Here is a 24,413-nt window from a genome sequence, read left to right as displayed (position 1 = left end):
AAACCATGCATTCATTAGTACAGGCTGGGAATTCACTGGCTGAAAAACACCTTTTCAGAAAAGGCCCTGGTGGTCTCCATGTACATGAAGTTGAACATGGGCCAGCAATGTGCCCTGTTGGCAAAGAAGGCCAACAACATTCTTGTCTGCCTGAGAATGAGTACTGACAGCAGGCTGAGGGAGGTACTCGTTCCCCTCTAACCAGGGAATGTGAGTCTGAACCTTGAGTCTTTTGTCTAGTTCTGGGTTTCTAAATACAAAAAAATATGTGAGCATACTGGAGAGAGTACAGTATGTAAGAGTGCAGGGTCACCAAGACATTTTAGAGATAGGTGCATTCGTCAAGAGCTGGAATTGTTCAATTGAAGAAGGCCATTGAGGAGAGATTTTATCATGTGTGTGAATTACCGGACAGGTGGAGAATGAACAGAGCAAGACTCTGAGTAGCAGTGATAGGACAAGAGAAAAGGATGTAAATTGAAATATAGGAATTTCCACTCAAACATTTAAAAACCTTTTTACTGTGAGGGTGATCAAACACTTGGATCAAAACATGGAAATCTGTGGAATCTTCACCTGTGGAAGTACTCAAAACCTGTCAGGACACAGTTATGGGCAAAGCGCTTTCTAGTTGACCTGGTTTTTAACTGGGGCAATGGACTCGATAATCAAATTCCAAACCTAATGATTCTGTGCTTCTAACACATACAGCACAGTGAAACACAACAGTTTCAACATTACATACTTTTTTCTATTTGTTTCTCTTCTTCTTTGTGGGCTTCTTCTCCTTCTTTATCTTCACACTCCTTTTTTCTCTCCCCCTCCACCTCTTCTACAAACAGAAGAAAAAAAGATCCACGTCTCACTTTCTCAGATCTACAAAAGTCTTGTAACAGACCTACTTTGACTAATGAATTAAGAAAACACATGAAAAAAACATGTGAGGAAAGGCAAGGGAAATAAGTATGACAAATAGGGAATGCAGATATGAAAAAAAATAAGGGAATACCCTCAAAACAAAAATTTTAACTATCATGCAACATATTAAGACTCACTTTTGAATTTACTTAACATTTTAACCAGAATTACTGAACTGTAATTATGAGGGAAATATGTTTCAGTTTACCTCTGAAACAAAATGATGTTATTTCTAATGCAGCTGAAGTTCTCAACAAATTTTAGCTTACTTTTCCATTTAGGGACAAAGCATAAAAATTTCAGTAGCAAAAAGCTAAAATATTAATGTTTCTCTATTTACAATTGGCAATTTCAACCACAATCTTAATGTAAGGAAAGGCCTAGACTCAGATAAACAAATATAAATTTTAATTTGAAGATTCTTGCTAATACAAAGTATCATAATTTAGGACTAGCTTTTAAAAAATATTCAGTTTAGGAAATGCTTAAAATAAGAACAATCTGAAGCCACCAAACACACAAAGATAAAAATGGTAGCACTTCCTGAAAATTTTTATTATATGTTCCATGATGTATTTCATACATATGTGAATGAAACAAGCTTCCATTATGTGTTTCTGTGCTTGCTAGCTACAACACATAACTATTACTTTTAAGATTAGAGTAAAATCTATCCAGAATATAAGAGAGCAAGTAAGCAGTTATGCACATCTTGATCTGTACACTTCTTCATTTTCTTATACTCATTCTGTTATTACAGAAGTTTTTTAATGGAAGTTCAGGTTGTAAAGGTATGCTTGATGCTCTCTTTAACATTAAGTCTCCCTCCTACTACAAAGAACATTTAAATTATTTAAAACAAGTTACCTAATAAATCAGAAAAAGTAGTCAAAACCCAATAACCTGGCATTATGGTATTTTAATTTTTCTTATTAATGTAAAAATAAAATTTGTAATACAAATTCTTGAATCCAAATCTGATTTACTTTTAAAGTAATAAATTAGCTTTTCAAGACTTACAGATAAGCTTCATGCATTTAATTGCTATGAATAAAATAGGACTCGTTTACCTAGGAATTTAAAGGAGAATTGCTAAATTCAAGACAACTTTTCCCATAATTCAGAGATTTTAAAATTCAGCTGAAAGACACAAATATTCAATGGAAAGACACATACCTAGAATGTGTCTTGTTTAAAACAAGCTTCAAAGCTAAGTTTTTTTTCAGTTCTACATAGAGGACAAGTAATTTCAGGGATGAGAAGGTCCTTTCCTTACTAACTTTCATTACCATGAACAAATCCAACTCATTTAACTAAAAGTGGTTTAAACATGATGCACAGCTAAACTCTCCAGTTAAGTAGAAAAAAATTTCACAAGTGGTTGTCAGCTTAGTTTCCACTGCTAAGATGTAATCTCTTTATCCTGATGCTGGACAAGCAGAAGCAATGAATGCAACCTTGTCAGCCTCCTATGAACTTAATGTATCACAGTAAAGTTTTCCTGTTTCCTAATTTATTCCAATAATTTTTCATTTGATTTCTTTAACTGCCATTTTATCAATGTTTCCTCAAAATCACCTACTATAATCCTGAAATATTTTTATTGAGTGGTCAGTTCTACTTTCTCATCAAGTTATGAGTTTTGTACTTATGTGCACCACTTTGTAGACAACCACTATGAATCTCACCTCCCACGTTTCTTTCTCAGTCAGTCAGATTGTAAATTTCTTCTCCAGTTCTTCATATTGGCAAACTGTGACATCACTAGTTACTATTCATTTTAGGCAAATTATTAATTCTATCACACAGCACAATCCCTGGAACTCTAAATTTATTTTTTATTCTTCAGCTGATTACTTCCTCCACAAGGACTTTCCATTTTACTCTTTCATTTACAAAATTTCTTGGTAAGAAATCACTTGTGTTTGGATATCCAAGAGAATTCACATCAGTGCTTCCTTGTCACGTGCTTGTTTGCTTACACAAAAAGCTCCAAGACTTTCTGATGTATGATCCCTTATTACAAAAATCTGTGACAACATACCTATTACAGTTACTAATTCCACTTGGTAAAGACATTGTATTAATCTGTCCATTTGAATAAAGTCGTCTAGTAGCATTTTTTTTTTCCACTGTTTAGCCATGTTTGTTTCTATCTGGACTTGTTGAAATCTCACTTCTTAACTGAGCAGTTTGCACCTGTTTCTCCAATATAGCATCTTGAAATTACCTCCATATGGTCTCCACATTTTTAATTTGCACAGACTCTTTCCAAAAGTTACATTTTATAAGGTAACTCTATCTGTTTTCTTGCACAACTGTTTCCTGCCTATGCAACCTCTCTACTATTATCTTTGTTGCTGGTTAAGGCAGAACATAATTTCTTTCATTTCATGAACAGTCTCAGTTACAGCCACACAACTCTATGAGTCAAATTGTTATTAGCCAGTAATAAAACAACTAGTCAAAAGAATTTGTCTTGTCACCAAAATTTAGAATCTTAAAAACCTATTGCTGGATACATTAATTTTAAACTTCTGCAAATGGTAGTCCAGTATTTAATATTCACTTCAGTCTTTTTGCTCCATAGCAAATTCCTCTGTGACCCCAGAGTGTTTTCTCACTGAATAAGATGAAAAAAGTAAACTTAATGGCTTTAATGAGAGAACTCAAGCTGCAGTGAAAACAAAGATAACCTATTTATTTGTACTGTTTATTTCATGAAAGGGACTCATAACACTACAATTTTGACACAACTACGCACAGCCTTCTTTCCCCCTACTTCACTCAGCTCCAATAGTTTCTGGAAGACTTTATGTGCACAACAATAGTATAACTTTCTCAATCTCACTTGACAACAGCTAATGCCTAAATAAGATGCTTAGCAGAAACTATGGAACCTACCTCATCTCCATTGAACTAGCATTATTTAAAGGTAAATACTAAAAAGGAGGAGTCTAAAACAGGGCTGGTACTTAGCTCTGTTTCTCTATCTGTTTTAAGAGACTCAAGACTCAGAATGCCACAGTCTGATCATTAGTAAAACAAGATTCAAGAAACTGTGGTCACTAACATCCCAGAGATTAAAACCTGAATCTTAATTAAGCTATGAAATTTCTACCCAGTCAGGCATATTTAAACACACTTGGGTTAATATGGTCATAATTTAATAAAAGCTATATGGGGTAAGGGAGAAGAAAGAGGGGAGGGAAAAAGCGCAACAAAATAATTCCAAACCCAAGATAACCTGAAACATCTTTCTTAATTACAGATAAAAGAACATTATTGACTTATCTGTAAATTATTAATTTGTTTCATTTTCGGAAGTGCAGTAGTATAATAATGACTGCCCATTGTCCAAAAGAAAAAAAGCTTAAAAAACTGTATTAAACAGTACACTACAAAGGACATCTACTGAGTTTAACTTAAAGAAATATTCTGCTAACTACATGAAGAGATTCCACACTTAATATTTAAAAGCATCAATGAGTTGCCATAGTCAAAGAAAACCCAGATAAAAACCACTGGGTTAAATGAATAAAAGCTATATGATATAAAAATAATATATGACATGCATTTTTCATTAAACTGTTTCAATACTGTCTTTCAGTGAGAAAAAAAAAAAAGTTAAAAAAGAAGATGAGGCACACCTGGATTATATGCATGTTTTCCTTATCATTTATTTGCATGCTAAAGAAAGATGAAATACCTTCTTCCCTGTGAAAGCAATAAATGAATGCAGTTCCTCTTCTCCCAAATCCTTCTGTTCCCTCACAATTACTCATCTTTCCTCTTTTTCCACCCACTACCTCACCCAAGTAGCCAAATTTACAGAGTATGAAAAAATCCCAAAGCAAACCAACAAGAAAACAACAAAAACCCTAAAACCAAAATCCAAAACAAATAAACAAAAATAAAAACAACCAAAATCTGGAAGATGACCATGTTTTGGTGCAAAGTTTTTTTCCTGTGCCTCAAATACCACCCTTGAAAACTAAGACTACGTAACATTACTGGTGGATAAGATTGCCTCTTTGATTTAAAAAACCTGACACAAGTGTGTCATTCTAAGAAATGAACATCCCAAACTTAAATGAAAACTAACAATTTAGAAAATTCTTACCTGGAAGACTCGACTTGTTTAGCAGTATCCCTTCGACAAGTTCCTCCTTCTCATCACAGGGCTCATCTTCATCAGACAGTACTAAGAAAGCCTCTTTTGGCAGACTTTCATTGCTTTCCTGTTTGGATGGTGAACCCAAACAATTGTCTATTTTCTCTTCTAAATCTGGGACTGTGTCATCCACTGGAAGCAGAGAACCTTTAGAAAAACAGCTCAGATCATCTTCAGCAGGAGCTAGTTTTTCCAGAATTGGAATAATGTCATCCGTTTCCATACAGTCCGTATTGTCCAAGATACTGTCACTTGGCTCATCTATTGTCTTTGAAACAGTGGTTTCTGAAAGTCCTGCACTGCCTTCTTGTATTTCCTGGTCAGTTTCCATACTGCTAGAGATGGCTGCTTCTCCAACAACCTCTTCAACAGTTACTTCTTCAGTCCTCTTTTCCTCACCAGATGAACTGGAATTAACAGGTAAATAATTTGTTTCTCCCTTCTCTTCAGAAGAGTCACTAATATCACAGACTGATTTACTTTCAACTTCCAATGGGATAGCATTCTTTCTTTGTTCCAAATGATCTTTTCTATTATTTTCTTCATGGAAGCTATCTTTACTGCTACCAACTCCATTTTCAGCCTCACAATTTACTGTGATGTCAGTATCTTTAGCTTGCTCAGGAGTAACATTTTCTGAAGAAAGCATTAGAGGTTTGGATTCTGTGTCATTGACTATGCTTCCTGTCTTACTTTCAGGGCATTTGGTTTCACTAATTTCATCACAAGCTGTTTGGCCTTCTTCAGTGTTAACACACAAGTCAACCACGCCATTAATTTCTTTCTTGACTTCCGTACAATCTGTATTGCTTAAAAGGGAATTTATGTCAGAATCTCCATTCTCATGTTTTCCATTTAACAGTTTCACTTCAGTTGTCTTCAACAGCTCCTCTTTAACCTTATAGACAGCTTCAAGTTGTTGCCGATCACTTACTCTCATTGTTTTTCGTGCTTTAAAGACTTTTTTCTGAGGTTCCTCTGTGCTATCCATCTTAGCCCTTAAAAAAATTCAGAAAGAACTGTGAAGATAAAAATTTATCATTGTCATATTACACTGCTACTAAGAAAGACTGCAGTGTTTAGTACATTTTAAAGTAAACCCGTTGAAATGGTACTGACGAAGAAACACCTGTCAATACTTAAATTTTATATGACTTCCCAAAAAGTGAATCCAAGTTTCTCTATATGCTGCACAAACACATTTATGCAAAGGTCACACTACGACATCATGCAGTAATAGTCTAACTACACATTTTAGACCTTGTCTCATAGTATTCTATTAAAAATAGGTATTATACTAGGGTAAGAGCCAGAAGCCCCTCTTCTCATAAAAAGTTAAAAATAAGTGTAAACTAATGGATCAAGAATATTTTCATCAAAATATTTCATTTCATAAGTTACAAACAGAATAACTGGGGCAAATGACAAGATTCTTATATCAAGTCACTTTTAAGAAACTTCATTATATACAAAGAATGTCTCAATGTATCATCAAGATATTTTTTTCTGCATAAATAGAATAAATTTTCATCCTCTACAAATATACAATGGTTAAATGAACTTGGATTTTTAGACCATTTTCAATCAGTTTGCAGTAACATTTTACTAAATCTATTTGTGGCCATAAAAACTACAGTTATTGGAGTACCTTGTAAAAACCTCTCTCTTTCAAGGAAAACTGCTGGCTTTGCCCTCAACCGTTACATTCATTCCATCCACCCACACAAGTATTACAAGAAAAATGTTAGAAAATCTATTTTATCAAATCAAAACATGGAGTTAAATCCAGCATTACCTAGGAAGCAATAATGATTTTGTTGAAATACAACAAAATCTGGTTTCATGTGTTTCCATTAAACAAAACAAATCCATATGGACTTTTAAAATATATTTTTTCCCCACGTGGTCTTGTTTAATGGCCTAGTTTTAAAGGATGAACGTATGATGATGTTCAGAAGCAGAAGGCGGCTAAGAAAGTTCCTATGTCCTAAATGTAACTCAAGAACTAAGATCTTGAATCATCTGGTGCTAACCAATTTACAAACCACCATAAAGTTACTCCCATCAAGCATACAGCTTTATTAAGTTTCTCAAAAATATGCAAAAATTATATTAACGGTAATTAAAAAAGAAAAAAATCAGACAGTTATCTCAATATGACTCTTTTTGCCCACAAGGACCAGATAGCCAAATGTTTATAACACTGACACAGCAGAATGTCAAAGGCAAAGGATGCACCTTAAATATGTAGTATGATTAATTTTGTGTCGGCTCCCAATTAATTTTCATTTACAGAGCTAAGAAATTAACAAATAGACTGCATTTTGTCTATTCAGGTGGCATATAAATGATTTAAAATTATTTGGTAAAAGAAAGCAGGACTACTGCCAACACTAGCTCAGATCAATGACAGTTTTCTGTAACCACAAACTCAAGAGCCTGAGGAACGTGGAATGATTCTTGGGGGTGTCCTGTGCCAGGCAAGAAGTTGGACTCAGTCCCTGTGGGTCCCTTACAACTCAGGATATTTGACAATTCTACAAGCAAAATTCAGCAGATGCAACAGTCTCTAAATAACAATGGCTTCACTCAATTTTGTAGCCAACGTCATCTGTAAGTTTTATTTAGGCAATGCTAAGATTGCCCTTTAGCTTTCTCTTCAGCAGACTGAAGCTGTCAAGCCCCCTCAGCATCTCACCATGGGTCATATGCTTTAGCTCCTATCATTTTGGTTTGCTGGATCTTTCCTAACTTATTTGGAATAATTTTTTGTGAAGAAAATTATTTCATATTTATCCCTAACTACAATATTCTACATTGTAAGGTAAGAATATATATTCTAAAGTACAGTATGAATGCTACTGTAAACCTCACAATCACGATGTACATTACAATTCTAAGGCTTATTTTATACGCAATTAACGTGACCTGACAAAAACACGGACAAAGCATAAAGCAATTTTTTTATATTTCCTTTTAACTTAGCACTGAGCTTCCCTTACCCTTTTTTTTGAGTTCTTTTCTGCAAAACAATCTAGAATTCTCAGATTTCAGTCACTGATAGTGCTTAACACTTTGACGCACATCTCAGGAACAGATGAACAAATTTTGACAAAAAGTTGTATCAGGTTTATTTATGAACTCTCAATACCATTATGATGAGTTTTTTGCCATTCTGACAAAGATTTTCTGAACTGGATTGTCTACTGTTGCACTGCCACTAGTGGGAGCAAAATATAACACCTACAGAAACACTGATCTGAAACACCAGTTTCCTTGAGTTGAAAAAAGGTTCACATCACAACTGTTTTCAGTCAGATGACTTATAAACTCCAGGTGAGCTGTTAATGCCTTTCCAGAGCTGTCTACATGCTAAATACAATTTCTTCATATTCCTTCAGAAGAAAACGTATTCAGTGCAAGAATTTTAGACCTGAGGGTTCAAGAAGCACGTAAAAATCTCTAGTATTTTGGAAGTGCAAGTGCAGTTTTTGGAACCACATCCCTTCTGTCTTCCTAAAAACTTAGAATGGAAGGCAGACATTTTCACATCATTATAAAAGCATGTATAACACTCTAATGTAATAGAATACTGACCATCATACTCATATTCCATGCATATAAACCCCTATAACCAACACACATGCTGTTACAGATTTTTATCTTGTAGAGGCAATTTGGAAAAAAAAAGTCAGGCCTGGCTAACCTTGAACAAGTCCAAGAACTCCTAATAGGTGAGCCACTAGTGAGAACCCTCTGGCAGCACAGAAGAACAAGGCCTCTGCATCAAAGTTACAATAGAATAGTTTGATCTCCCAGACTACATTGTTTTCTTTTAAAGGCATTACCCAGAATTTACAAAATATATTACAAAATTCATGGTCTTATTCTTCCTATGACCAAAAAATACGTAACAGATTAATGCAACATTTACAGATGTCTTAAAATCAAATCTGGAAGTGCATCACTTGAATAACCATATAACTTCAAATAAATTAATATTTGCTGTTCTAATTTCCTTAAGTCATCTAAGCAGTTTTTTTCATTAACATTTTTAATACAGAGTAAATACAAAGAAAACAAAAGACACTTATTTTTATTTTTACATTTCCCAAGAGCAGCCTTTAAAAATTCAAACATCAGAATCCCTTTCTATTGATGCATCCTTACTTTTGATTGAAAATAAATGGATGAACAAGCTTGATTTGCTTATATTTCTAAAAAATATGTGCACTTTTTACCTTCTGATATTATCCAAAAATCTAGTTAAAAACAAAGCACTAACAGTTCTAGAAAGACCCTGTAGAAAGTACAGACCTCTCAAAATTCTAATGTTAAATGATTATGAGAGTAACTCAGGCATATTTTCCCACAGTCCAATCCTACAGTCTTTTGCAACCAAAGAATATTTCATTAAAGCTACCAAAAATATTGCATAAAAACAACTGTGACAAAATTATAAGCATAGATGAGACGAACCAGTGTTTTGGGTTCATCTTCGAAAATGATGCTTTAAAATACCTTTTAAGGGCAGACCAGTCTTTAAGCATTTCCAGCCATACCCACGAGGGAGCACAGTACAGCCAAAGAACAGACTCAAGTGAGAGCTGAATGTAAGAGAAACAAATCAACTGGTAGCCAGTCCAGACAGGCTTGGTCACACCAGTGTAAGCCTGTCAGCCACCATTTTATGAATACTGCTTTCCAGTCTTTCAAAGGGCCAAGGTGCACCCGTTCAGAGAGCAACAGAGCAAATTACATACATGTATTCAGTCTTGCACAAATAAAACGTATCAAGCTTCTACTACTCTAAATGAATGCATTTTGGTAGTCTCCCTTTATAGCTAACAACATGAAGTTTAGCTATGTTTGTTAAACACCTCCCTTATCTGATGCTTGGGTGTTTTCTTTTTTTACTCATCCTTTGACCAAGTCACAAGAAGGAAACCAATGGCCCAGGCACCAAGCCAACAGAGGAGCACCTTTTATTTCAAAGAATGGCTTTTGTATGCATCAGCACAAAATTAGTCCAGCGTGTACACCTACCTGTATAAGGGTTAAATTCTGTAAATAAGGACATAGGCTTTGGGCTGATTTTTTTTGTTTCAATTTTATTAAAGTCAACAATTTTGACAGGCCAACATACACAGTGTTCATTTATTTAGCTACAAAAACTCCCTTTTTCGTTTTAAGCTTTAAAGCCATACATAATTAGTCATGTGAGACATGAACACATCATTAGGCACCTCCCTCCAAAATTTAGAAATTCTTCTCATGACAAAATGTGTGCTAAAAGGCGCAAAACTTGCCAGCGCAGCTAGGAATATTAGAAGGTCTTTTTTTCTGAGCCATTTTCCCTCTACTTCCTCATTTTTTATTATTCTTACTCTGTAAAGACACCACAGCTCTAAAGCGAGAAAGGATTTTATTAGCTGGTATGCATCAGCCTATGATGATGTGCTCAGGTAAGCAGCCCATGAGCTGCTCGAAAAGAGAAGCCAATCAGCATGGAGCTGCATGAATCCTGCCTAGTGACAGGCAGCAGAGAAAGGGAAGGTCATGGAAAAATGAGGGAGGGGGAGAGGGAGAAGCTGCAATCTAAACAATAGTGCATAATGGGGTTTGTGTAACATCATGGGTCTAGAACAGCACCAGCAAAGGGCTCCTCGAGGGCATGCAGCACTAGCCAAATGCACCACAACCATAAAACGTTAGCCAAAGCACATGACTATATGGAAGAAGTAAAATTCACTAATAATCAACATCAGCACTCAAATGTGCAAGCCTACTTAAAATACAGCATAGCCAAATCAAAGAAAGTGAAGCAGCAAATGGTCATGAGTATTGTGTTCTAGATGGAGACTTCCAGAGAATGAAAGCGGTGAATAAAACCTACCTTTTAAGTAGTGGTTCATAAAATGCAGTTTTCAGTTGAAGTCCTCAATAGCAATTTCGATTAAGTTGTCAGAAATTTATAAACTATTTTCAAAGAAGGAAAAAAAAATATTGTTTGGGACCTATTCTTATAAAAGACATAAATGATGCACCAATAATTTGGCTTTCTACCAGTAATACAAGTCTACTGATCTGGCTGAATGGAATACACACCACCAGCCTAGTGAGCTTCAAATACAACTGTGCCTTTGTTTTTAAATGTAATAAACAAAACAGAAATCACATGATTATCGTATGTGCAAATAATAGTTCTTCTAGCGCACCACAGACTATTTCAGTTTTTGTCCCTTTTAGGCTAAAGTTATGGTAGTGTTATCTGAGAGTAGGGAGAAAAATACACCATTTTCTAAGGAAAAAAAAAAAGTCACCATCCTGCGCTATTTCACCTAGTGCACACACAGCAGAACCAAGGTGAACTGTAATTACAAACCCCTTCAGCTCATTTGTGCCCGCCACATCCCAATCTGCTGCGGCTCGCAGAGCAGGGAGCGAGAGGCACGTTCGCCTGCGGCGGAGCCCTGCAGTGTCGCGGGCGCTCCCCAGAGGGCGCCCGCGGAGCCCCGCCGGCCGCAGCCCGCGCGGCAGCCAATCAGAAGGGAGTGCCTTGAATTCCACCCAGCAACAAGCCCCACGCGGCCGGCCTGGGCGCGGGAGCGCGCGTTAAAACGAACGGGATTTTCCAAACGGAGCAATAGAAAGCCAAGCGCTTTCCGTTTGAGACCCAGGGTTGCACAGCAGGCACCGACCCACGAGTGCGGGTGCACAGCCTCGCTAACCAACAGGTGTTTAATGCGCGGGAGCATTTTTAGGCGATCACTAAATTCCTGCAATGTTGAATGCTGAATCAGAAAAACCTCTTGAAATCCAACCTGGGTTTAAGTATGGCATTTGGAAAACCCCCCTTTCTTGAGATCCTATGCAGGAACACTTTTTTTAGTATTCCAACAGAAACCTGGTGTTTTGCCATGACTGCAGTATGACTTCTGCCTTGAAAGGAGAAGCCAATCTCCCCCACCTTTGCAAAAAACTGCCTTCTGAAATTCAGCTGAACCTTATGCCCACATATGTAACTATGCCTAAGAAAAACAGGCATCTACATGGTTAAAGCCTTCTTAAGCCAGAGTAAACTCAGAGTACAATTTCAAAGAGGTTGGTCCTGTTTATTGTATATGTGACAGCGTCATGTACAAACTTGAACTATGCTCTCATCATGTTGATGTCACAGTAAGTTAAGCACTTCTCTTGTGTCTCCTCCAGAGGAGGATAATACCTCCTCTGACACTGGCTTATGGATCTATTTCTCATACCAAATTTTTGAGGTTTTCTTCCTCCGTGACGCTTTGATGCTTTGTGGGAAAAATGAATTCCTCGTGGGACAAAAATGGCTGGCAGGTCTATTTACCTGGCTAAGATATTTCATCTGCTGTTGGTTTTGCAGAGTTGTTCTTGCATGTTCATCACTTTATACCTAAGGTAGTTGCATTCTTTGGAGGATGGAAGAATGGAAAACAAGTGAAAAGTCTTTCCTACAGAACTTTTACAAGCAACTTAAGTCCCTTAGAAACACTCACTATTTAGCACATGATGCTTAGGCTGATTCTCCAAGAACTGTTATCTTTTTTCTGCATATGGAATTTTAACAGCTACTTAGATTATTAAACTAGTAAAACTGCATGACTGGAACTCAGCCAGGTAACAAGGCTGTGATAATGTATTTTCTTACTTCCCACAAGTGTTAAGAGATTTCAGCTTTTATCAACAACTCAAAACAGTAGTTTTCAATTCAGCCGTGACATCTGCAACCACTAAACAAATCCTGCTGTTTTTAACAGTGGTAACTGCAAAATTCAGCTTTCTTACAGAAATAATTTTTTAGCACAAGCTAAAACACTGAAGAAGTTTCGTGGGTTTTTTTAGACTAAAAGGAAAAAAAAAAAAGATTTATGGACTATGAAGTTGAATTTGTGCATTTAAAGATACATTTGATGAATATTATTGTGCACAGTCTCGATGTTACAGTTCCATCTCTGGTATAGGATAAACAGGTTCAATTTCCTTTCCATTATCCTTGAATATGAGTAGGACCTAATAATTCCATAGCTATAGTCAGTAACTGCCAAAACACATCTACAACTAAAAACTTACTCAAATTCTAATATTCCTAACTTAAAACTTGAACAACCTGAATTAATTGTTCATGCAGATCAAAAAATATGAGACATTCTGTGGAAAAAGAACAATCTCAGAAAAAAGGCAAGATGTTCTGATCATGCTTAGGCTTTTCTAGGCATTATAAAATGCAGTATTTTCTCCTTTTATAAGGAAATTATTTATAAATTTTAAATGTAGAATTTTCAGTAATTCAACAGGCTACAACTTTGACATGGTCTCACTAACATATGCATATTTGCATCCCTTGTCTTCTGTTAGAATGTAGAATATCACTATCGTAATGAAAAAACAAACCTATTTACTGTGAACAATCTATTGTCTAGATTAGTTCCCGTATCACATATGCAACTAACTGTAGCAATGCAACCTTGGATTTCCAACTGGCAGCTCAGTGACATCAGAATTCAGAGGTGAAGCTACCTGATGCTGACAGTGATCCCAGGTCACTTCTCAAATGCCAGACGAAGCAGAAGTGAAAAAAAAAACTTGTAACAAAAGAGGTGATGCTGCATTGAAACATTACAGTTTGCCACACATATAAGCACCTTTTATGAGTTATTTTTGCGAAGATTGCATTTAAAAAGCAAGTTTAGAATGGAACTAAAGCAGCAGTTGGTGAGCTGGGTGTTGGGAGGGTTTCCCCGGGAAGACACCGTTTGTCGGCAGGGGCAGCACACCCTGCCTCGCCCGTGCCAGACCTGCTCGGCACAGGGGCGGCACACAGGTTTGAAGGGGCACGTCGCCAGGGCGCGAGGAAACCAGCTCTTCCATAAACCGAAGCCTGGTGGGGACTCTGAGCTGTTCGGGGCAGGGAGGCTATTTCCCGTTTCCCACATGAAAGGATGAGTTTTCTTTCAGTGAGTATCTGAAACAGGCCAAGGCAGCACCTCGGCAGCCATCTTGTCCTCTGGTCGGCTCCCTAGCCGATGGCGAGGACAGCCGGAGATTTGCATGCCCGCTCGGGATTGGCTGCTGCAGAGCTGCTTTGCATAAAGCAAATCTGCCTGGCAACAGGCTAAAAATAGCCAGCACTGCTGCTGCTGCTGCTGCTGGGAGCGGCGCCGCAACGGGGCGGGAGCGGCCAAGGCACGCGCAGCCATCCTGTCGTGACCATACGTGTGGGCACGGCGCTCTCAATTCCCTCAGGGTTTCAGTGGGGTTTTTTAAGCGACAAAAATAAATTCTGAGGTAATTATCTTTTCAAATCAAAACAAACTATTATAGTCTGCACACTGTCTTCTTTCTCACTTTCGTTTCTAAGCAAACTGGAACAGAAGCCATCTTTCTTACTGTAATACCCCATATGTCGGATTGGTGACATGACAATGGAGTAATCCACAACACCTGCAACAAATGCCACCTAATCCTTACTAGATGTGGACTCCTACACAAAGTTCTTGGCTCCTCAGTTACCCCTTGTTAATCACACCTCACCAGAAACACACCTATACTGTTCCATTCCTCCACTTGAAACTAAAAACAGTATGGGATTTGGAAGGACAAGCAGGACGAACTAAGAAAAGAAACTCTGTAAAAAGAGAAGGCATTTTAAGAATAAAATTTAGATACAAAATGGAGTCAGTAAAGCGCAAAATCTTGCTATGTACATACATATTCTATGATAGTAACTCCATCAGTAATTTACATGTGCGTAATTTTATGACTTCAACCTAAAACAGGAATCATCTACAGCAGTTTCATTTTCAGCAGTGCTGAACTGATAGCATAAACTCTTCTGACCACTTCTGACCAGAAGCAAGTAAAGAGGTTTCCACACCTTTCTATTCAATGCATCTGCCCCCAGTTTCTGTTTCATCGAACTGGTAAAGGCAGGTGAAAGCCAACATCCTAAGTTGAATGAAGCACCCAATGCACACAGGACATGTACAGCTGTCTAACCTAGCTTTTGGGCAGCCTGAAACATACCATCTGATACTGAGGTACTCACAAGCATGGCTAGAATGAAAAAACTCTTATTTTCTTTCTCGCTATTAAATAAGGAGAGCAGGAAAAAAAGTGGCCAGAGCAGGTGGTTGGTCACAGAGATCACTAAAGACAGTTCATATCTTCTGAATGACTCAACAAAACAGAATTACAAAAATTAAACAGAAATCCCAATACGAAGTAAGTGAAATTAGACAAAAAATTGAGTATAAAAAGGCTTAAAAATAAAATTAGGGGGAAAACCCCACCATCACTACCATCAAACAGACCAAACCATATAATTTTTCTCATGAAAATTACAGTTTACCCAAGCTTTATTACTTGTACCTAGTGTTAGGACTGTTTGTCGCAAGCATTCTTTAAGGAAAGGTAGCTTATTGCACAGATGCTAATTAGCTACTCCTAATGCATTTCAGTAAAAACTGTCTCGTACCAGAAGACATTTCTTCATTTATCAGAAGCTAAATGTTTTCCAAAGGAAACAAATGTTGTGAAATGATGGGAACTAGAAAAGAAAATGCCAACCTAATGTTCTATTCCTTACTAGATACAGAAAAAGAAAAAAAAAAAAGCACATTTTTAGTACCAGTAACACATTGTATTAATATGCTAAGGATCCCAGATAATGCATGTAATTAATGTTTTGACAATGATAAACAGTTGCTTTTTAATAAAGTTCTATGGCAGTTAATTTCTTACTGTACAAAGCATGCAACCAGAGAAAGACTAATTTATTCCAGTAAAAGTCTGTAATGGCAGATTAAATTCTCTTGGGTCAGTGGGTGGACAATTATTTTTCTGTATTTGGTCTTAGGCAAAGATTTGTCACATCTCACATTTGTAAAGACTTGTAACAAAAATGACCAAATGTGTCACCCAAATGGTCCTTTAAATGTTTAATAAGCTAATACGTAAGCAACCATTGCATGGATGATTCTTAACTTCAGTATGTTTAGAACAAGGTCCAGAGATGCAGATTGTCAGATTTAATTCTTTGCTAAGCTGCCCAAGGAACAGGAAGCAGGAAGTAACAAACCTACGACTTCTTCATGTAGTTCCAATCATAGAAATAAATTATAAGAAAAACAGAACTAGGTTTGAAAGGGGCTTTAATGGCAACAAGGAGCCTGAAAGGGTACTTATTCTTACTGTATTCATCCTTTCTGGAGCCTTTGACACACCCACCTACTCACCATACTCGCTGCGTAAACAGCAGACATATGATCTCACTGTATGCCATTTACCTGACTTGTTAGGAGATCAAATGCAATGTCCTAGATTGCAATTGTTAACATATAAGAAACACTGTTTTCTCATTATTATCTTGTGGCCAGACTTCTAAATTCAATAGCAGTAGGAATAAATTTTGAAATGGTGCCACACTTGTTTTAAGTGGCACAGTTGTATTGATCTATATCAGCAGAACCTTAAGGAACAAAGCACAAGATACCCATTTCTGAGATGCTTACACCTAATGCTAATAATTCTTCTCAACTCACATACTCTGAAAAACAAAGATATTTAAACAAAACCAAAGAAGATGAGAGTAGTGCCCTGAAAGTAATTTCACAGTTGATGGGAAAATCTTTTTTTTACCAGGGTGGGGCTAAAGTTTGGCTGAAATAAGTTGGTAGGTAAACAATCAGGAAAACACAGAACTTGTGTGTCAATGTAAGACACTTTTTTCCTTTTTTTTTTTTTTTAACAAGGAGAACATGAATGATTCACTGAAAAACCTCCTCAAGGATATGGCAAAATCCCCATCACTAGACATTTAAGATGCAATGGGACAAGATGCCAGATAATCTCATCTAGGCTCTCTTTTCCAAGAAAGACCAGACCACATGATCTTTTAAGGTTGTTTCCAATCTAAGACATTCTATGAGCTATGCTGTACAACTGATTTCATTACTAGAAGATAAGTATTAGCTGTCAGATATTAAAACCCCTCTAAAATGGGACTTTTAAAGGTGGTCATGTGACTACTCCACCAGTTTTATGAAGGACTGTTACATCTACAGAAGAGAGCAGTAATTGCACAGTTGAGAGATGCCTTTCAAGATAAGCAATCGTCTACTTATAAGCTGTCATTAAAAAACAACAATAAAACCCCTCTTTTTTGAATATATTATATACATAGACATTTTATATACTTCATGCATTTTGTATTGCTATAGATACATATGGTTGAGGAAAACATGATCAGATAGCTTACTATAAGAGAAGTCTAAAATGGTAATTAGGTTGTGAACTTGAGGATCTAGTTTTATTTGCATAGTGTTTTAAATGTAATTCTTGTATATGGAAGCTAAAAAATACATGGAAACAGTAGATTATCAGGCTCAAATAAGCATAAGTGAACTTATCCTTAAGGCAAATCTTCTCCCAGAAAAACAAATTCATCTTGTTTGCTATCTCTGTTCAGATATGCAGAAAAATTCTTACACCTGAAGTAAGATTGTTTCTGAAACTTCGTTTCTAATTAATATAAGATATTTACTTTTCTCACACCTTGAGATATGAATGCCAAGCACCTCACTTCCCCTTCTTTGGTCAAACAATAGAATGAGTGGCTCATTTTGCATATTTTTCTCTAATTCATTTTTTTGACTGGTTAGTCTTCTGACATTGTGATATAAACTATACATTGCGTAAATACTGCTGCTAAAAATACAGAGAAATATATTTAAAGACACTGCAAAGAGTATCAAGTTTGACAGGTACAAAGTTCTTTTCAATTTTTATTTATGAATATCCATAATAACAACATACACAACAGGATGTCAAATAAAAACTGCTGTGAACGTCTTCGTTTCTAGGGCAAGGTACACTGCAAGGCCCAAGAATCCCATTCTAGAAGGGAAAGGTTCTTTCTGGAGGTCCAGACTAGGGGACAACAAGAAATGAACAAAGTCTTTAAATGCCTGTCAAAAACATAATGCTTTTTTGGGTGGGTTTTTTAATTCAAAGAATTCAAATTAAATATTAGGATAAACTTGAAGTGCAATGCAATACAACACATTTTTTGTATAAGCTTCTCATACCTACAAAACTTGATTAAAATGAGCACTCCTAAAATTCCCACAAATTTAAACTGTTTTCATACATAGGTTTTAACCATTGCAACCCATCTTCCACCTGCAAAATTTCATTTCAGAAGAATGTTTGAAACAGCTCACAACAACTAAGAAGTCAGATTTCAAGATATGGTACAATGAGGAAAAATATTGAAAGCAATTTATGTTGTTCAGGTATGATGAAATACTTTTTTCTCCCCATTCTGCGACTGCAGCCCATGCATGACTAATCCAGTATAATCCTGCATCAATAGCGAAGACAAGTCAAGGAACAGGAATACTGGAGTTTATTGCTACTATAATATAAAACGTAAGACCAAAATGCTTGGTAGATAGTCTTGTTTATCTCTAGAAAAACATAAATTTGCAAAATAAGTTTTATTGCCAGGTTTTTGTTTCCCATCCCTGACAAAGGCAGTTAAAAGGTTCACCAAAATGAAGAACAAATCGGTATGAAATTTCATAAAGAAAAGTAATTTCTTCAGAAATCCTGCTTCAGACAGACTCACTTTACAGCAGCTGTGCTGCTGTAAACATTCACTGTATTCATCTGTGGCTACCAGAGACTGCCATGGTTGCTAAGCAACATCTTAGTTTCATCTCAATTTTGATATTTGCCAGTTTGGCATATTCACTGGAACCCTACTTATTTCTTAAATAACCTAATCTCATTCCACTTCTTTTAGAACTGTTTTATGAAAGGCAATAAAATAGTTTTTTTTTAGAGGGGAAAAGGGGGGTGTGGGGGAAGCTTCCTTTTTCCTATGCTTTTCTAAGTATCTATGTGTAGATAAAATATCTTAGAATATTTGCATGTGACAAGGAAAATCACTATAGTGCTAAGAAACCCCACAGACATTAAGCAATCATCTTGCCTTTTCTGATTTCTGGTTTCTCCAACTAAGTTAAGCAAGGACAGGAAGTAGAGAATTTCATACTAACCAGAATATAAAAAAATCCATACAACAGAACAATTAGCATATTATCTAGATTTATTCTACACTGGAGTAAAATACTACTCTGATACATGAGATTGAACCCCCTCAGTTAAAGAATGTGCCACATGAGCCCATAATATGTTCTCCTTTTATCTTACAAAAAAAGGACCAATATAAATGACCTTCAGCAGTTCTGCCAATACACAGACATCAAGCAGCAAGATTTCACAGTGGCAGGAAAAAAAAAAAAAGACTGCAAAAATCCATGCAGTCAACATATTTCTGTAGATAAGATTGCTCTGAGGTCACTGCTACCCAAGAGACTGCCCACACTGACACTCATCTCATCCAGGGGGGTTTCCTATGCAACAAGACGGAATCCTCTGTCCTGGACAGCTACTCTGCACACTTTGCACACAGTAATAATACTCAAAAGAGGCAACAAGGTTTTCAGAACTCTAAAAGAAAAAGCACCACCACTGCTATGCAATACCAGTTTAGTCAATATCCATACACATTTAAAATAGTTTACTACATATCCATACACAGAGTTCCATTCTCTCCTGTCCTTATTAAGTAGCACTTAAGCATTAAGAAGTACTCTTCAATGTCTTCTAAAAGGGTTCTGTTACATTAACTAAATACTGTGACATCTCCCTTTGGATGAAGTAACAATTGAGGAATAAAGAAGAGAGGATGAAATGCTAATAATTAGGTGTAGACTCTTGTGATACTTTGATACTCTTGAGAACTGTAAATAGCTATGTTTTTATGAAATACTAAATAAGTGGATTCATGCATGCATTTCAGGCAACAGTTCTTCAAATCATTACCTTAAAATGATCAGGGAAAAAAGCAAGTGCTTAATTGCCCATTTGAAATAGGACATGACAAACCTAATGTTATACGGAAGTCCCAAAGATGTAGAGTAAAAAACCAATTACCTAAAAGCAACCCAGCTGTTGGACTTTCTCATCTTGCAGTATGAGTCTTAATAAAAGGGAGTCAATTAGCAAGTGCTTTATCACTTTAGCTGCTAAGTACTATTTATTTTTTGTGCTGTGGGATGACCAAATGTCAATAGCCATCAAAATCCCAGTAGAAGGAATGTGAAGTATTTTCTGTGAATTACAGCTTGTTGTTAATATTACAAAGGAATATGGATTTCTAAACATAAGAAACTGAAATTAAAATCTGTAGTCTGAAGACATTCCTTTTCCGTAACGATGGAAGAATTAATCATTGTGTTTCCTTGGTTTCTTAGTCTAAGATCCTTGGAGAAGAAAGCAGAAAAAAGATATGCAACGTGTTCTTTGACCATAGCAGTCAGCAAATTCTCATGCTAGGTTTCTAAGAGGATGCAAAATCAAAATAAAAAGGAGGATTGAAGAGATGTTCCATCCAATAAAGACCTTTGTCTTTTAAATTAAGCTACAGGCCTCAAATGAGATCAGCTTACACTTCCCAAAGTATTTCTTATGTCTGTTTATTAATGACCTCAGTGAGGCTTGCCATTATGCAGGATGCACAAGTAATTCTGGAAGGCTTTCCTGGGTTTAAACTTCATACCTAGATGACAGGCTTTAATTTTTTTCCCTGATGAATTCTTTTCAAAGCCATCATAATCCCCAGTTTGCAGTTACTCAACACCTCTGCATGGTTGCTGGCAGCAAATACGTGGACTGAAGTCAGCCAGCAACATTTTGTTCATGTTGACTAGTGACATCATACACACTAACTTAAGGAACTAATGAAATGCACCTAGCTATATGATCTGTTTAGAGCACCAGAAAAAACAGATCTAGAGCCACCTCCAATGCCAAGTGCAACACCTCCAAGTGTTGCATTCCTAAGTGAAAAGGACGGAAGTGATCAAAGGCAGAACACACTTCTTCCAGAAATGAGGTGATAGATTTGCTTGCTAATGCAAATTTTCAAAAATAAGAAAACCCAATATTACAAATTCATGAAGCATTGATAGTCTGCACAGAATATTAAACTAGGATTCACAGTATAATAGAATACAAAAAAAAAAAAAAAGCTGCAAGTTTACCTCTACTGCTACATTATTAGGGAATTATTTTGCCAGAACAGTGCATCAAAAGTTTTTGAGTCTGGTCCCAAAAAAACAGTGGCCAGACTGTAGTGATACTGTCCAATGCGTTCATGACTTGGTCTGCAAAAGACTTCTTCAGTGAAGACCTCAAAGCAGTTAGTTCTACAAAAAAGACATCCTTTATTTTACTGTTTTGTGAGGGGGAAAAGCAGCTGATGAAGCAACAATCCAGTAATACCATTTCAGAAACACAGAATTACACGAAGAATTTGTACAGCTATTTTAGACTGCTTGCCTTCCCAAATTTCATAAACAATCATAGGGAGAAAAATGCATCTGCACAGTCACTCAGGGTAACCATTTTCAAGAAACTTCATTTTTCTTGCCTAGAAGTTTCCCAAATGCAACCCAGAGTTAGATGCAAGAAGTAGACAGTAAGAAGTATACTTAAAAATGCTTCTATTGATAAAATGTATAGAAGACACAAAGGATAGCATCTTTAATTTTGACCAATTAAATTTTTTTTAAATTGCTGTAAGTCATCCTCCAGAAAGGTTCTGCCCAGAAACCTTTAACATCAAAAGTAACACTTGTCCACAGTCTGTCTCTTGCCTGGTGAGCCAGCAAGCCAACATGCTTGCTTGCTTCCTGAAAAGGGTAGGCTGCAGTTTCATCTCATCCAAAAAATCAAAGGCTAAATTTCTCTTTGGATGAGTTAGGAATCATTATAAATCCTTTCTTCATGTGCTGGCACATAGCATAGCTGAACTGTTTCCTGGTAATTTTTCAGACTACCTACAGACTCTCCTGATGAACTTATATGCATGACGACCTTGCCCAGGCTTGCATTTGCAACTATAAAACTATTTTATTTATATAGCCTGAGGGGAATATGACCAGGTCATAATCATTCTTGTGCTTTTTGCCAGGATCCTTCCTAATTTTTCATTGTAAATAACCAATACAAGCAACAGGACTGCAACCTGTATTGAGGCATAAGTCACATCATCAGCATTTAGTATCATCCAGGAACATAACTTTTTTATAAAGAGTACAGATTCCTTACTCTTTCTCTGTATGCTACAGAATTTCAGTCCCTCTGTATTACCTGTCTGTTTTGGGCTTTAGCTATCTATTTTGTCTGTGTGATCTCCACTTACTTCTAGGACAGAGTGTTTATGTTGGATAGCTTATAGATGTATAAATCAGATTCTGGTGTGTAAAGGTAACACATTTATTTTAATAAATCTAATAAATGGTGTTTGGGTCTCACTAAGCAAATGATCCTGATGACTCTGTAAGTTCCATCCTCTGTAAGTTAACAAAAAGTAACTACTTTAGAATAACAATAATAAACTTTACTTGGAACATGATTACTACCCTCTCCCCTTCAAAAGCTTTAAAAATCAAATTAATGTTTTATTGATAGAGGATTTGGGATGGGGAAGTTGTTATTTAACGAGTATCAAGGAGTAAACGCATTACAGACACTAGGTATTTACACCAAGGAATTTCATTCTAAAACAAATTAATATCCATTTTATAATAGTGTTCCAGCAATTGAATCATCTCTGCATTAATTGAAACAATATTCTTTCACATTTATTGACACATTATTAATCCTCCATTATTTTTCTCCAGACCTTTTTAAAAACTCTTCAGGGTCTTCTGTAATTCCAACTTCATAGTGATTTACTGGGAGGGAAATCTCAGAATTCTCAGCCAATTCTTTTAAAACTCCTGGATGCAGATTACAAAGACGTCCTTATAACCTTTGCTAAGAAATATCTACCATGGAATGTTTAGTGTCTTCCTTGTAACTTCAAGGCCTAAAAAACTAAGGTTATCTACATGACCTTATAATATAATCTAAAATAATGCCAAAATATTTACTGTGATATACCTTATTTTCTTTCACTATGATTCTGTTATTATTATCACCTACATTACTGCTAGAATTCTCAGTTCTTAAGAAATATCACTTTTGTTATTGTTCACTTTACCAGTCAAGGTTTTCCTCTCAGGAGCATTTTATTTTAATCAGTTTTCTACATTTTTCATGCCCCACTCAATGCCATTTCTCCTCTGCCATCCTAACACTCACACTTCACCGACAGGAGGGAGGGGCCCCAAACTGCTTCCTTCATATATCAATGACAGCAAGGCTGGTTCCAATGGAATCTGACATTTATGGAAAACCGTACAGGCATTAAAGGTTTCTAGTGTAATTTATGTGGAGAAGTCTACCGTACATCTGCATTTGTACCCTCTCACACACATGCCCATTTTTGTACTTTTTGTAGTCTGGACATGCATATACACAGACTTCAAATGACAAGCAAAATTCTGTCCATATCAAACCTTAAGTTAGCACTAAAAAGTTAGAAGGTTTCAAAAAGTATGAGCTAACTACAAACTGAAACTCATTTGGCCCATATTGTAGGCATGCAGCATTTTTCTCTGCCATTTGACTTCAGAAGTTTACTTTCCTCTATTACCGTTAAATTCTCCTTTCTTCAATATCAACCAGTTATGGTTCTCCTGAGCATATTTACTCTATAGGCCTTAATTCCCAGGCCATTTCAGAATGCCTCCAATACTTTCAATATATATCACTGCCATTTTAAGCTCTAATAATTGATTTTTCTACTTTGTCCTTCTACATCTTTAGTTTCATTCTCTTCAATTAATCTTATTTTTCCTTCAATGAAAACAGGCCTATCTACTTCCAGTTCCACATCCCTATCTTGAGCTGATGTCTGCCTTTAAGCGGCCATGTTTTTGGGTTGTTCATGCATCTCACATTATCTCTCTTCTCTAGGTCAGTGACCATACTTTCAAATAATTTTCTCCATCTCTCCCTTCCAGTCATCCATGGTGTCATTACTTCAACTTGTAAAATAGCAACAACACAAATGTATTTGTGCAGAACTAGCACAAATCTTCCCCAAGCGGCCATTTCATGCGCTACATTCATAACCACAATAGAGCATATTACGTAATTAGCAATACTTCAATTCTGTTAAGATTTCCTGCTGTAAGGAAGATTATTGTCTTCTCAGGGGTGGAGATCATAAAAACACCATATTCTGATCTAATTCTACACATAGGCATTTAAGAAAATATATATACTAAAAGATACATGGACAACAGTGCAGTATCTAATTGCTTTAACAGCT

The 24,413-nt window shown here is 36.3% G+C and overlaps 1 protein-coding gene across 38 annotated transcripts in view; it reads right to left on the bottom strand.

The window, feature by feature from the left end:
* Positions 1-24,413, bottom strand: part of ATF7IP (activating transcription factor 7 interacting protein) — a 78,405-nt gene that overhangs the window by 36,172 nt on the left and 17,820 nt on the right. For 23 of the 38 annotated variants that reach the window (XM_085569863.1, XM_085569865.1, XM_085569864.1 and 20 more), the window contains 2 exons: positions 5,042-6,090; positions 746-832 (listed from right to left, as the gene is read on the bottom strand). In XM_085569863.1, the coding sequence (XP_085425989.1) occupies positions 746-832; positions 5,042-6,083 (1,129 nt within the window). In that variant the 5' untranslated portion in view covers positions 6,084-6,090. Of the gene's footprint in view, positions 1-745; positions 833-5,041; positions 6,112-10,988; positions 11,072-24,413 lie in introns of all 38 variants that reach the window. The other 15 variants (XM_085569868.1, XM_085569875.1, XM_085569844.1 and 12 more) reach the window with 3 other exon arrangements.

This window comes from Lonchura striata, chromosome 1A (assembly GCF_050655825.1).
Source record: "Lonchura striata isolate lonStrDom1 chromosome 1A, ASM5065582v1, whole genome shotgun sequence".
In the NCBI taxonomy this organism is placed as follows: domain Eukaryota; kingdom Metazoa; phylum Chordata; class Aves; order Passeriformes; family Estrildidae; genus Lonchura; species Lonchura striata.
The sequence above is the reverse complement of the archived record's forward strand: the minus strand, read 5'-3'. Positions and strand labels throughout refer to the sequence as shown.